Source organism: Chiloscyllium punctatum, chromosome 15 (genome assembly GCF_047496795.1).
Source record: "Chiloscyllium punctatum isolate Juve2018m chromosome 15, sChiPun1.3, whole genome shotgun sequence".
Lineage (NCBI taxonomy): Eukaryota > Metazoa > Chordata > Chondrichthyes > Orectolobiformes > Hemiscylliidae > Chiloscyllium > Chiloscyllium punctatum.
Genome location: NC_092753.1, coordinates 21,250,499 through 21,264,285, shown reverse-complemented (window position 1 = coordinate 21,264,285; position 13,787 = coordinate 21,250,499). Strand labels below are relative to the sequence as shown.

The window sequence follows — 13,787 nt, the reverse complement described above, 5'->3', positions numbered from 1 at the left end:
CTCAACATTAGTTAAGTGACAGAACAGTGGCTCAGTGGTTAGCACTGCTGCCTCACAGCACCAGGAACCCGGGTTTGATTCCCGCCAAAGGTGACTGTGTGGAGTTTGCACATTCTCCCCATGTCTGCGTGGGTTTCCTCTGGGTGCTCCAGTTTCCTCCCACAATCCAAAGATATGAAGGTCAGGTGAGTTGGTTATGCTAAATTGCCCAGAGTGATAGGTGCGTTAGTCCAGGGTAAGTATAGGGTAGGGGAATGGATCTGTGTGGATTACTCTTCTAAGGGTTGGTGTAGACATGTTGGGCCAAAGGGCCTGTTTCCATACTGTAGGGAATCTAATCTAATTTCTCAAAGTCCATGCAGTCACTCTATGCTGTCCTGCTTCCGATATTCTTAATCTATCGCTTCTTTCCATCCTTCTAATTCTGTTGTCTCCTCCCTGGGTCATCCTCTTACTTTTTACTGCTTTTACAGGAAAAGTTAAAAATCACACAACCCTAGGTTATAGTCCAACAGGTTTAATTGGAAGCAGAGGTATTTGGAGCACCACTCTTTTATCAGATGATTGTGGAGTATAAGATATTAAGGCACAGAATTTATAGCAAAACATTTACAGTGTGATGTACCTGAAATTATATATTGAAAAAGATCTTGTTTGTTAAATCTCTCATCTGTTGGAATGACCATGTTGGTTTCAGTTGTTTCATATGTAAATCACAAAACTTTTTTAAAAGTTATATTCTCAAGTGAACTTTAACAATTGGTGTCATGTTGGCCCAGATAAGGTATTGAAGGTGTGAGCTTTACAGGAAAAGGTACCTTTGATAAATAGTGCCTTCAGAGATTTCTTTGAGAACAAGGTGTTTATTTCTTCAGGTGGCAGTTGTTCTGACCAGTTTTCAAAATACCCTCATTTTTTAAACCCTAACATTGTCCCCTCTCATTGGTCTGATGTTGTCAATACTGTAAACTCAAACACAATTGGGTTTTGGTATCCTGAGCACAATTTCAATTAATTGGTTAAATTTGAATTGTTGTCAAAACAGCAACCAAAACTCAGGTATCCATTTAACAGCTAATCCTTACCTATATCTATTTTGGGACAGCTCATTTCCCAGCTGCTCTGCCCACTAACAGTTGTTGCTGCACCCTAAATTCAAAAAAGTTTTTCCTTTTGACTTTATGACACATTTGCACCTAGCAGCTCCCTTGCTGTTACCTCCCCACACAGATTTAGCCACGAATTTCACTGTTTATTAGTTTATTTCTTAGGCATGCTCCAATGTCCAATGAGTTCAAACAGCAGAGGCAGTAGCTGTGCAGATTCACTGCTGGGTCAGACAACAGAGTAGGATTCTTTCTCATTTTATTCACTCCCCATGTGGTCTCTGCCTTCGTCTCTCTTCCTCCTTTTTAAAGTGCCGTTGTTTTGATCTCTTTTTTTCCCCAAAGCAGTGCAATAGCTTGTAAAGCAGTAATTACCGCTCGTAGAATTCGAAGAAATCAGCTCCAACATTGAAAATGCCTCAAAAAAAGGAGCCTCTCTTACTGACACAGTTTTTTTCTGTCCTCCTCTCCTTCGATTACCCACAATCCTGATTTAAATTTGGATGTTCACCCAATAAGATGGCAGGTCAACAAAACAAAATTAGCAACATCATATTCACTTTCTGCAGTGAATCATATTTGAAATGTTGGCAAAATTAGGATGTCATTTATCATTTGTCCAAATGGTACCATAAATGCCCGTCCTTGTTGCAGATGCTCAGGAACAACACAAGGAGATGCTGAGACAGAGAAATGAAACACTTGATTTGAACACTATTCTAATCAAGGAGAAGGTTAGGATTTCTCAGTTGAACGCACGGTACACTGAACTGACAATAATTTCTCCTGTTCGTCATCGGAAACTGGTGGAGCATGAACTTATTGCACGTGGCAGGGATCATGAAGAATGGAGAGAGATGCACCTTCGGAGGGAACTGGAAAAAATCCGCATTGATCAGTTGTTCCGAAGTGGCTTTGCACAAGAAGTCTATCAGCGCCACACTGGAAAGGGACAGATTGTACAAATTCATTCAGGTTGTTCCGTCGTCGTCAGTGGAGTCCCAGGAATTGGGAAGACAACACTGTTACAAAAGATAGTTCACGACTGGGCCAGCGGGAACATTTACCCGCATTTTCAATTTCTCTTTAGTTTTAAATTCCGCGAGTTGAATGCTATTAACTGGAAAGCAACTTTAAAAGAAATGATTCTGCTGTTCTATCCTTATTTGGAGAAATTTCTGGAAGATCTGTGGAAACATCCGGCCAGTTTGCTGTTTATATTCGATGGTTTAGATGAATTCAAGGATAGCATTGAATTTCCTGACAGCCAGTCAGATGCCGCACCCCAGTCAATATGCATGGACCCAGAGGTTCCCTGCAAAGTGTCTGACATTGTCAGCAGTTTAATACAGAAGATGCTGCTTCCAGGGTGTTCAGTGTTATTGACCACCCGTCCAAGTGAACTGCAATTATTGGAAAAAGCTGACATCAGTGTGTGGGCTGAGATACTTGGATTTGTTGGGGAAGAACGGAAAGAGTATTTCCAAAAATGCTTTGAAGATCAGACGGTGGCAGCAGCTGTTTTCAAATACGTGGAAGAGAACGAGATCCTCTACACTATGTGCTACAACCCTTCGTACTGCTGGATTCTCTGTCTCTCACTGGGTCCCTTCTATACACAAGGAAGCAAGAAACAGCAGCAAGTCCCCAAGACCATCACCCAACTATATTCCTACTATATTTACAACATACTGAAAAACCACGGCCGAGAGATTGAAAACCCCCGCGATGTGTTGCTGAAGATTGGTGAGATGGCATTGAGAGGCGTCTTTGAGAAACAGATTGTCTTCAGAAATGAGGATCTGATCAAATATAATCTTCAGCCTTCGCAATTCCTGTCTGGCTTCATGTTGGAAATTTTTGAGAGGAATGATTCTGCCCAGAGTGTAGTCTACACCTTCCTCCATCTCACCATACAAGAGTTTGTCGCTGCACTCGCACAGTTCCTGACTCCCGATCTTGAGGACATCCAGAAACTGCTCAATGACGTTCACAGCAAGGAGGATGGCAGATTTGAGATATTTCTCCGTTTTATTGCTGGCTTGTCCTCCCCACAGGTAGCTTGGCCCTTGGAGGAGCTGGTGGGCCCATTTCTTCATCAAACTACCTGCCGAGTGATTGACTGGGTGCAGGAGAAGGTTGAAAGCCAGGTCGGTAACACTGGAAGCAAAAGTGGGAAAAGGAACCTTCTGAATACTTTGCACTATTTGTTTGAGTCCCAGAATAAAGTCCTGGCACAGACTACATTGGGGTCTGTGGAAAGACTTCAATTTGGGGATTCAGACTCACAGAAAGCCTTGCCACTGAGCCCAATTGACTGCGCTGTATTGTCTCATGCCATTGGACTTTGTCATACAATAAAACATCTTGATCTGCGGAACTGTTTTATTCAGTCTGAAGGACTTCAAAGGCTGGAACCTTCACTGCACAAATGCCAAGTGTTGAGGTAACTCATTACTTCCAGGAGTCAAGTTGTTAAATCAGTTTTTATTTCATTAAAGGCATCATACCAAGTTAGCAAATAAGATCAGAGGTTTTGCCAGAGCAAGTGTACAATGAACAAAGTACAATTGATTATGCAAAAAGATTTAGATAATAGAAATTGTCAAAAGGGAGAAAAAAGAAAACTATATGAGATATATTGTGGACGAGGACCTAAAATTAGAAAAAAAAAAGCCATATTGACCAGACATAAATGGTTAATGAAGCTAAAAAGTGTAGCTTCATGGCTAATATTCAGTTTGATTTGCTACATGCAACATTGAGTGAGACTTGATTTTTCCTGCCTGTGGGAAATCTTTCTTCGGTCATGAAAAAAAGTTCCATTTTGCCTAGCTGCATTTGTAAAGTATTCCCAAATCAGCACACGAAGTAATGTGGTCTGGCTGCACTGTCAGCTATCCGAGAAACGCCCTAGTCAATACAAAGAGAATATAAATGAGAAGGACCCTGTCATGTGGCCAATGCAGAATTTTTTTAAACATTAATCAAAATAATTGATTAACCAGACTGAAATCAGCGAGTTTAATTCAAAGTGAAATCGCCTCCACTCTGTGCACAGTGTTTCAGTGCTTTCAGATTAAATACAAATCATACATTATCCTTATTATGTAAATATCAAACAGATTGTGTGGCATCCACTTACTTTGTTTCAAATTATGCAGCATTTGAAAGTATTTTTCAGATTGACATGATGTACAAAATACACATGCATGAAGCTGTGATTTTATTGGCTGAGAGGGGGAGCAAGTCCACTCGCATCAGACTCCCACCTGGTGGTGCTCCTAACTTGCAGACTGTCAGTGGTTCAAACTATATCATGTACTCCTCAAACTAGAAGTAGCCCAGTTTCTTTGGCAAAGACAGCAAAACTGGTTTATCAATCTTTTATTATTTTATTGTTTTTATAACAATTGTTAGAGAGAATTGGAAACACCCAGTATGCCTGAGATATGTTTCAGCACATTTCTATCCCCTTTGTGTTTATTTGAAGGTTGGAGGGAAATGACCTTGGTGAATCAGGAATGCATTTACTGTGCTTGGTCCTGAAGCACCCAAAGTGTCAAATTGAGGCACTCGGGTGAGTATAACACTGTGCATAATCAACAGAATAATAACTGATCTCCACCATTGTAAATCATTATTATTATCAGCGATAGTTCAACTTGTACTTGTAATTATAATGATGCTCATCATTGCTTGTCTGCTACATGAATCCTGATTAACCACACTAACTGTCACTGTCACTATGTTCTCAGGTTAGCTGACAATGACCTCACGGCTTCTTCTATTGAGAATCTCAGCTCTGTTCTCAGCACAAACCGATCACTGAAGGACCTGTACCTGGGTTATAATAAACTGGGATCCTCTGGAGTGAAACACTTATCTGTGGCACTGAAGAACTTGGACTGTGAAATACAGAAACTGTCGTGAGTATCAGAGTGATTCATCACCATGAGATGTCTCTAATACAATTTGAGCTGAGTAAACTGTAAACAAAATGGGCTGACAGGCTTTGATTTCTGTATTTTGAAGAAGAGTATTGTTTGCATGAATAACCATCTTTTTATTCATTGCTGTCTGTTTTCTTTTTCCTTTCTTGCTGAGCCTAGTCTGAATGACAACGAGCTCACAGATTGTTGTGTCGAAGATCTCACCTCTGCTCTGAAAACAAACAGGTCCCTCACAGCGCTGAACCTGAACAATAATAAACTTGGAGACTCAGGAGTAGTATTGCTGTCTGAGAGTTTGAGAAAGCCAGACTGTAAAATACAGGAGTTGAGGTAATTAACAGTCTTAGTCTAATTTTATTCCTATTTTCAATTACTACTTGTCAAGCTGTTCCCTGGCATTATTATTAGCTAGAGAATTGTGAATAAACATTGATCCATGTACAGATTATTGCCATTACTTTCTGTTTCTTGATGTCTCTCTTCAGATTAGATAACAATGCACTCACAGATTTGTCTATTGAGGCGCTCAGTTCTGCTCTCAGTACAAGCCAGTCGCTGACAGTTTTGTCGCTGTGGTCAAACTCTTTAACTGACCAATCCATTCCTGCTGTCAGCCACCTCACACTGAACTGTAAGAGTCTGCAGTGTATCTGGTGAGTGCTGCTTTTTCTTTTCAATGTATTTCCATGACTTACAAAAGGAGCAGGTTATTTGATCCAACCAGTTATATCCAACATTTAAGTTCCATATGAACCTCCATCTTCATCTAACACTGTCAGGGGAGTCCTCCCTTATAAACTCCTCACAATGACTGCTCATGTTTCAATCACAATTATTTTCTGCTGGAAGAAGATTCTCCATTCTTTCTAATTGTTTATAGAATACCCACCATGTCAAAATAGGTCATTCAGCCCAACAATTCTACACCAACCCTCTGAAGAGCATCCCACCCAGACCAATCCCCCTTTCCAATGGCTAACACATCTAATCTCCACATCCCTGGACACCATGGGTGATTTAGCATGGCCAATCCACCTAACCTGCACCTCATTGGACTGTGGGAGGAAACCGGAGCACCCAGCAGAAACCTTGCAGACATGGGGAGAAGGTGGATGATCCCTGGCTCTGCCCGACCGCAGTGCTATCCACTGAGCCACCATGTCCCCATTCTGTGCATTATTTGGGAAGATACGTTTCTGCTGAATATCCAACTGTACTTACTGGCTACTCTCTTATATTCATGGCCATGAGATTTGTCAAATTAAGTATTTCCTATGTCTTTACAATATCTGTTCTTTCCACACTGCTCACTTTCTGTTTGATGACTACCAATGAATCAGTTCTGGAGATAAATTTAATGTAGATCATAAGTCGATGCTCAGACATATACTGAACCACAAAGAATGCTGAATGTCTGAAGGCCCAACACGTCATCTTCAACACATATAGTTTTCTTAAAGGCTCAGATACCCACTGAAAAGATCATCCAAGTGGAGACAACAAAAAGGAGTAGAACACACATTTGCATTCAGGAAACCATGAAGATATGAGCTTAGTGAAGATACAGACTGGAAACTTTAATGGATCTCAGCATAAACCAATCCCTGGACCAGACAAATCCCCAGTGGCCTAAAACATGATAGATGTAAAGATGGTGCATAAATTGTTTGATTTTCCAGAAAGTTTCACCTCCTTGAGAACTTTGTAAGGATTGGGAGACTTTAGACCAAATCGTCATTAACATCCATGTTGACAAAATGATTTAAATATCATAAAATGATTGAGCAGTTAGCACAATTTTGTGTTAAAAAATACAGAAATGCTGCCTGATAAAATGGAAGAATTATCTTGCAAAGTTAACGAGTAAAAACGACGAGAGAGAAGTGATGAACATCAAGTTGTCAGCATTGTCATTTCCAGATGATAGGGCTGCTTTCCCATTAAAGAGAGACAACTGGTGGTGATTTAAACTAAGAGCCAGCATATGTCGAGAGTGTGGTGCTGGAAAAGCTCAGCAGGTTCAGTTCCATGCAATTTTCCCTCCATCTTCTTTTGAGCAAATTCCCAATGCCCAATTTGCCAATTCCTAGATTCTTATATGTTTTCATAATCCATGTTTCGTTAACCAACAATACTGTACTGTCTCATGAGCTCAGTTCATGGTATAACAGAGTCAAGATTAGAGTGGTGTTGGAAAAGCACAGCAGGTCAGGCAGCACCCGAAGAGCAGGAGAATACTGCTCCTCAGATGCTGTGCTTTTCCAGCACCACTCTAATTTTGACTCTGATCTCTGGCATCTGCAGTCCTCACTTTTGCCTCATGGTATAACTTACGGAAATAAACATCCTCTTCCTGTTTCTGTATCTATTACATATGTCTCACGACATCATCAATATTTATTACAGACATTTCAGCCCTTTCTTGCCTTGACATTTTTGGAATGTTGCAAGTGCATAATTTCATCTTCAATCCCCTTCTTTGTTTAGGCATATTTAAGTGTTATTGTCAAGACTAAACTTGCTTCCTCAAGCTGGACTTTCTCCCCAGGTTCCTCATCGCTTTCTATGTGATCAGTTTAAGGCCATGACTGACCATAACCCCTTTTGTCATACTGACTGTTGTCCAATAACTGTTTATTGTGGACATTTCCTCAGCCTTACGTCTGTTCTTGAGTTGTGATTTCAGTGATATGTGAAATACAACCCTAGCTAATCACAACAAATATGAATGAAATGCTGGCATTGCGTGTGTGTTTTTTGTTTCTATTTGTCATTGAAATGTTAACTCCCTAGTATTTACATTTTATGCATTCTGTTCATTTTCTGTGCAACTAGGATTGGAGAGAATTCATTTACTGCCAGTGGAAGGGAACAGCTGCACTTACTGCAGGAATCCAGAGGTGGCGTCAGAGTGGAAATGTGATGAGTTTATTATTTGAGAAATATTGCTCATGGTTGAAGATTTAATGACAGCAGCAGAATTTTTTTTTCTGACCGTACGCAGACTGTTTGTGTCATAGAACATTGAATAGTACAGCACAGTACAGGCCCTTTGACCCTCAATGTTGTGTTGGCCATAATTCCGCAAGTTTTACAATACTCATAGACAAAGATGAGAGTGGTCTTAAGGGAAGAGTATTAAACTGGGCCAAGGCCAAGAATATCAAAATTCGGCAGGAGCTGGGAAATGTGGATTGGACACAGCTATTTGAAAGGAAGTTTACATTTGATATGTGGGGAGCTTTCAAAGATAGTGCAGGATAGGCATGTCCCCTCGAAGGCAGAGGACAGGAAAGGCAGGATTCATGAACCGTGGATGGCAGAAGAAATTGTACGACTAGCCAAGAGGAAAAGGGAAGTGTACATAAGATCTAGGCAGCTCAGAACAGAACGGGCCCTGGAGGAATATCAGGAGAATAAGACCAGTCTTAAACGAGGAATCAAATGTTCACTGAGGAGAGGAACATGATCAATGTTGAGAATAGAGATAGAAGTTTGATTAGTTTGGATCACGTTGACATAAGTAGGGAAGATGTGTTGGGTAGGCTAGAGGTTATTAAGGTGGACAAATCCCTAGGACCAGCTGGGATCTATCCCAGGTTGCTGAGGGAGGCGAGAAAGGAAATAACTGGGGCCCTGACAGATATCTTTGTAGCATACTTAAGCACAGGTGAGGTGCCAGAGAACTTGAAGGTTGCTCATGTTGTCCCCCTGTACAAGAAGGGTAGTACGGATATTCTGGGTAACTACAGACCAGTGAGCCTGACGTTGGTGGTGGGGAAGTTGCTGGAGAGGGTACTGAGGGATAGGATCTATTTATATTTAGAAAAGAATGGGCTTATCAGTGATAGGCAACATGGTTTTGTACGGGGGAGATCGTGCCTTTCCAATTTAATAGAGTTCTTTGAGTAAGTGAGGAAGTTGATAGATGAAGGAAGGGCTGTTGATGTCATGTACATGGACTTTAGTAAGGTGTTTGATAAGGTTCCCCATGATAGACTAATGGAGAAAGTGAAGTCACATGGTGTGCAGGGTGTTCAAAAAGGTGGATAAAGAACTGGTTGAGCAACAGGAGACAGAGAGTAGTAGTTGAAGGGAGTTTCTTGAAATGGAGAAAAGTGACCAGTGGTGTTCCACAGGGGTCAGTGTTGTTTGTGATTATACATAAGTGATCTAGAAGAGGGCACGATTGGTATTATCAGCAAGTTTGCAGATGACATGAAGATTGGTGGAGTAGCAGAAAGCATAAGGGACTGTCAAAGAATACAGGAGGATATAGATAGACTGGAGAGTTGGGCAGAAAAGTGGCACCTCAGACAAATGTGAGGTGATGCATTTTGGGAAGTCTAGCTCTAGAGCAAATTATACAGTGAACAAAAGAGCCTTGGGAAAAGTTGATGGGCAGAGAGATCCGGGAATGCAGGTCTATTGTGCCCTGAAGGTTGCTGCACAGGTGGATAGAGTGGTCAAGAAGGCATATAGTATGCTTGCCTTATTGGACAGGGTATTGAGTATAAGAGCTGGCAAGTCATGTTAACATTGTACAAGGCATTGGCTCAGCCGCATTTAGAATATTGTGTACAGGTCTGGTCACCACGTTACGAAAAGGATGTGGACGCTTTGGAGAGGGTGCAGAGAAGGTTTACGAGGATGTTGCCTGGTATGGAGGGCGCTAGCTATGAAGAGAGGTTGAGTTGGTTGGGATTGTTTTCATCAGATAAAAGGAGATTGAGGGGGGACCTGATTGAGGTCTACAAAATCATGAAGGGTATAGACAGGGTAGATAGAGATAAGCTTTTTCCCAGGGTGAAGGATTCAATAATGAGAGGGCATGTTTTCAAGGTGAGAGGTGGAAACTTTAAGGGGGATACATGTAGCAAGTACTTCACACAGAGGGTATTGCATGTCTGGAACACATTGCCAGCAGAGGTAGTTTAAGCAGACACGGTAGATTAATTTAAGATATGTCTGGACCGGTGCGTGAGTAGGTGGGGAGTAGAGGGATACAGATGCTTAGGAATTGGGCGACAGGTTTAGACAGTAGATTTGGATTGGCTCAAGCTTGGAGTGCCGAAGGGCCTGTTCCTGGACTGTAAATTTTCTTTGTTCTTTGTTTTTTTTTTATCCTACTCTAAGATCAGACTAACCTACTTTCTCTCATCCATGTGCCAATCCAAGAGTTGCTTAAATTTCCCTAATATACCTGACCCTGCTACCACTGCTGGCAGTGCATTCTGCATAACCACCACTCTCTATGCAAAGAACCTACCTCAGACATCTCCCCGAAACCTTCCTCTAATCACCTTAAAATTATGCCCCCTCATGAAAGCCATTTCCACCCTTGGACAAAGTCTCTGACTATCCATTCTATCTATGCCTCTCATCTTGTACACCTCTACTAAGTCGCCTCGCATCCTTCTTCACTCCAATGAGAAAAGCCCTCGATCCCTTAACCTTTCTTCTTAAGACATGCCCTCCAGTCCAGGCAGCATCCTGGTAAATCTCTGCACCCTCTCTGAAGCTTCCACATTCTTCCAATAATGCAGCGACCAGAACTGAACATAATATTCCAAGTGTGGTCTAACCAGGGCATTATAGAGCTGCAACATTACCTCACCAGTCTTAAACTCAATCACCCTGCTAATGAAAGCTAACACACCATATGCCTTCTTAACAACTCTCACATCTTGGGCAGCAGCTTTGAGGGATATATGGACATAGGACTCCAAGATCCCTCTGTTCCTCCACACTGCCAAGAATCCTGCCTTTAACCCTGTAATCTACATTCAAATTTGACCTTCCAAAGTGAATGACTTCACACTTTTCTAGTTGAACTCCACCTGCCACTTCCCAGCCCAGCTCTGCATCCTGTCAATGTCCCGTTGCAATCTGCAACAGCCCTCCACACTGTCCACAATTCCACCAACCTTCGTGTCATCAGCAAACTTACTAACCCACCCTTCCACTTCCTCATCCAAGTCATTTATTAAAATCGCAAAGAGCAGAGGTATCCCATGTCTCCTTACTTTCAGAATGAGCCTACCATGGGGAACTTATCAAATGCCTTGCTAAAATCCATATACACCATATCTACTGCTCCACCCTCATCAATGTGTTTTGTCACATCCTCAAAGAATTCAGTAAGGCTTGTGAGGCATGACCTGCCCCCCTAACAAAGCCATGCTGACTATCTTTTCCAAATAATCATAAATCATGTCTCTCAGAATCCTCTCCAATAATTTGCCCACCACCGACGTAAGACTGACTGGTCTATAATTCCTAGGACTATCCCTGTTCCCTTTCTTGAACAAAGGAATAACTTCTGCCACTGTCCAAACATTTGGTACTACTCCAGTGGACAGTGAGGATGCAAAGATCATCGCCAAAGGTGCAGCAATCTCTTCCCTCGCTTCCTGTAGTAACCAAGGGTATTTCCCAAGCTGGCACAGGGACTTATCTCTCCTCGTGTTTTTCAAAATTTCCAGCACATTCACCTCCTTAACATCAACATGTTTGAGCATGTCAGCCTGTTTCACACTGTCCTCACAAACATCAAAGCCCCTCTCACTAGTGAACACTGAAGCAAAGTATTCACTAAGGACCTTCCCTACCTCCTCCAACTCCAGACAGAAGTTCCCTCTACTGGCCCTGATTGGTCCTACCCTCACTCTAGCCATCCTCTTTTCCTCACATAAGTGTAGAAAGCCTTGGGGCTTTCCTTAATTCTACCTGCTAAACCTTTTTCATGCTCCTTTCTTGTTCCCCTGTGTCCATTCTTCAGTTCCTTCCTGGCTGCCTTGTAACCCTCTGGAACTGTGTCTGATCCTTGCCTCCTCAAACTTAAGTAAGCTTCCTTCTTCCTATTGACTAGATATTCCACATTTCTTGTCATCCAAGGTTCGTTCACCCTACCAACCCTTCCTTGCCTCATTTTGTCTGTTTTGATAATGCCATTATCCGTTGCAATGCAAGGTAACGTATAAATGTCCAAGACAACAGCATTGATATACTTGAAGGAAAAGAATTGTCTTCTATCAGTGAGCATTAGTTACACAAACATTACTGATTTAATTAATGGCCAATATTCAGCCGAATATTTGTTTCATTCTCTGAGCATTATTCATAACATATTTGATTGTGGATTGTTGTATTAATCTTAAAACATTGTAACATTGAGTCATAAAATCATAGAGATGTACAGCATGGAAACAGACCCTTCAGTCTAACCCGTCCATGCCGACCAGATATCCCAACCCAATCTAGTCCCACCTGCCAGCACCCTCCAAACCCTTCCTATTCATACACCCATCCAAATGCCTCTTAAATGTTGCAATTGTACCAGCCTCCACCACTTCTTCTGGCAGCTCATTCCATACACGTACCACCCTCTGCATAAAAAGGTTGCCCCTTAGGTCTATTTTATATCTTTCCCCTCTCACCCTAAACCTATGCCCTCTAGTTCTGGACTCCCCGACCCCAGGGAAAAGGCTTTGTCTATTTACCCTCTCCATGCCCCTCATAATTTTGTAAACCTCCATAAGGTCATCCCTCAGCCTCTGATGCTCCAGGGAAAACAGCTCCAGTCTGTTCAGCCTCTCCCTATAGCTCAAATCCTCCAACCCTGGCAACACCCTTGTAAATGTTGGCATTATCATATGTAAATAAATACATCAGATGAGTGCGCTTAACCAAGCACTTTGGAAAATGGAGGAATTTTCACAGGAAGAACACTTTTGGTTTCAATATTGGCCATTTATTTCTCTCACTATCCTAGCTCATAACTGATACTCAGTTCAATAAATGCAAAGATTGTCTCTTTATATTTTCTGCAGGACTGTACAAACTAATCATCACAAGATCTCACTGAGCATAAATGTTTGTGATCAAAAAGTGTGGCGCTGGAAAAGCACAGTCAATCAGGCAGCATTCGAGGAGCAGGAGAGTCGACATTTTAGGCATAAGCTTTTCATCAAGAATAAGCTCTTCATCACATTCCTGATGAAAGGCTTATGCTCAAAATGTCAATTCTCCTGCTCCTCGGATGCTGCCTGACCGGCTGTGCTTTTCCAGTATCACACTTTTTGACTCTGATCTCCAGCATCTGCAGTCCTCACTTTCTCTGTCATAAGTGTTTATGGAGCTGATGCTCCTGTATGGCCATGTAGCAGCTGGCCAGATACTGCCAGAGGTCAAGGACCTTTAGGTCTTCCCTCCTGAAGAAGGATAAATGGGGATAACATGAGGAAATGTCCTGCACCATGGAGTGTGGAGACAGTAAGCAACTTAGATAGGCAACTTTCTGAGTTTTCCATTAAGGAAATAGTGTCGTTCAGGTAGTTTAACTGTATATCCATGAGAGAGAGAAGAGGAAGGAATTAGTTGAAGCAGCAGCTGTATTTGTGTTAGACAAGAAGGTCATGCTAGAAGGTTACAGGTCACAGCCTAATCAATGATCAGACCGGCTCGAGATTATGAATCGTACATTGAAGGCTGACAATGACAGATTTTTAACCAGGAAGGGAATCAGGGGTTCTGAGGAAAGGCAGGAAAGCAGAGCTAGGGATCATCAAACCAGCCAGAATCTCATGGCATGGGCTGAATGACTACTTCTGCTTTGACATCTCATGGTCTTTAATCCACGTTTGAAGCTGGGTTGAAGAGAGAGACATGTGCAGGCTCCCACAGCTGAACAGCTTCCTGGATATTGAAACAAAATTCAGAGTCCGGG

The 13,787-nt window shown here is 42.0% G+C and overlaps 1 protein-coding gene across 1 annotated transcript in view; it reads left to right on the top strand.

The window, feature by feature from the left end:
• Positions 1-12,961, top strand: part of LOC140486110 (NACHT, LRR and PYD domains-containing protein 3-like) — a 58,347-nt gene extending 45,386 nt beyond the window's left edge. Inside the window, exons 6-11 of the mRNA XM_072584764.1 lie at positions 1,761-3,552; positions 4,600-4,686; positions 4,865-5,035; positions 5,219-5,389; positions 5,545-5,712; positions 7,895-12,961. Of these exons, the coding sequence (XP_072440865.1) occupies positions 1,761-3,552; positions 4,600-4,686; positions 4,865-5,035; positions 5,219-5,389; positions 5,545-5,712; positions 7,895-7,982 (2,477 nt within the window). The 3' untranslated portion in view covers positions 7,983-12,961. The remainder of the gene's footprint in view (positions 1-1,760; positions 3,553-4,599; positions 4,687-4,864; positions 5,036-5,218; positions 5,390-5,544; positions 5,713-7,894) is intronic.
• The last annotated feature ends 826 nt before the right edge of the window (positions 12,962-13,787 follow it).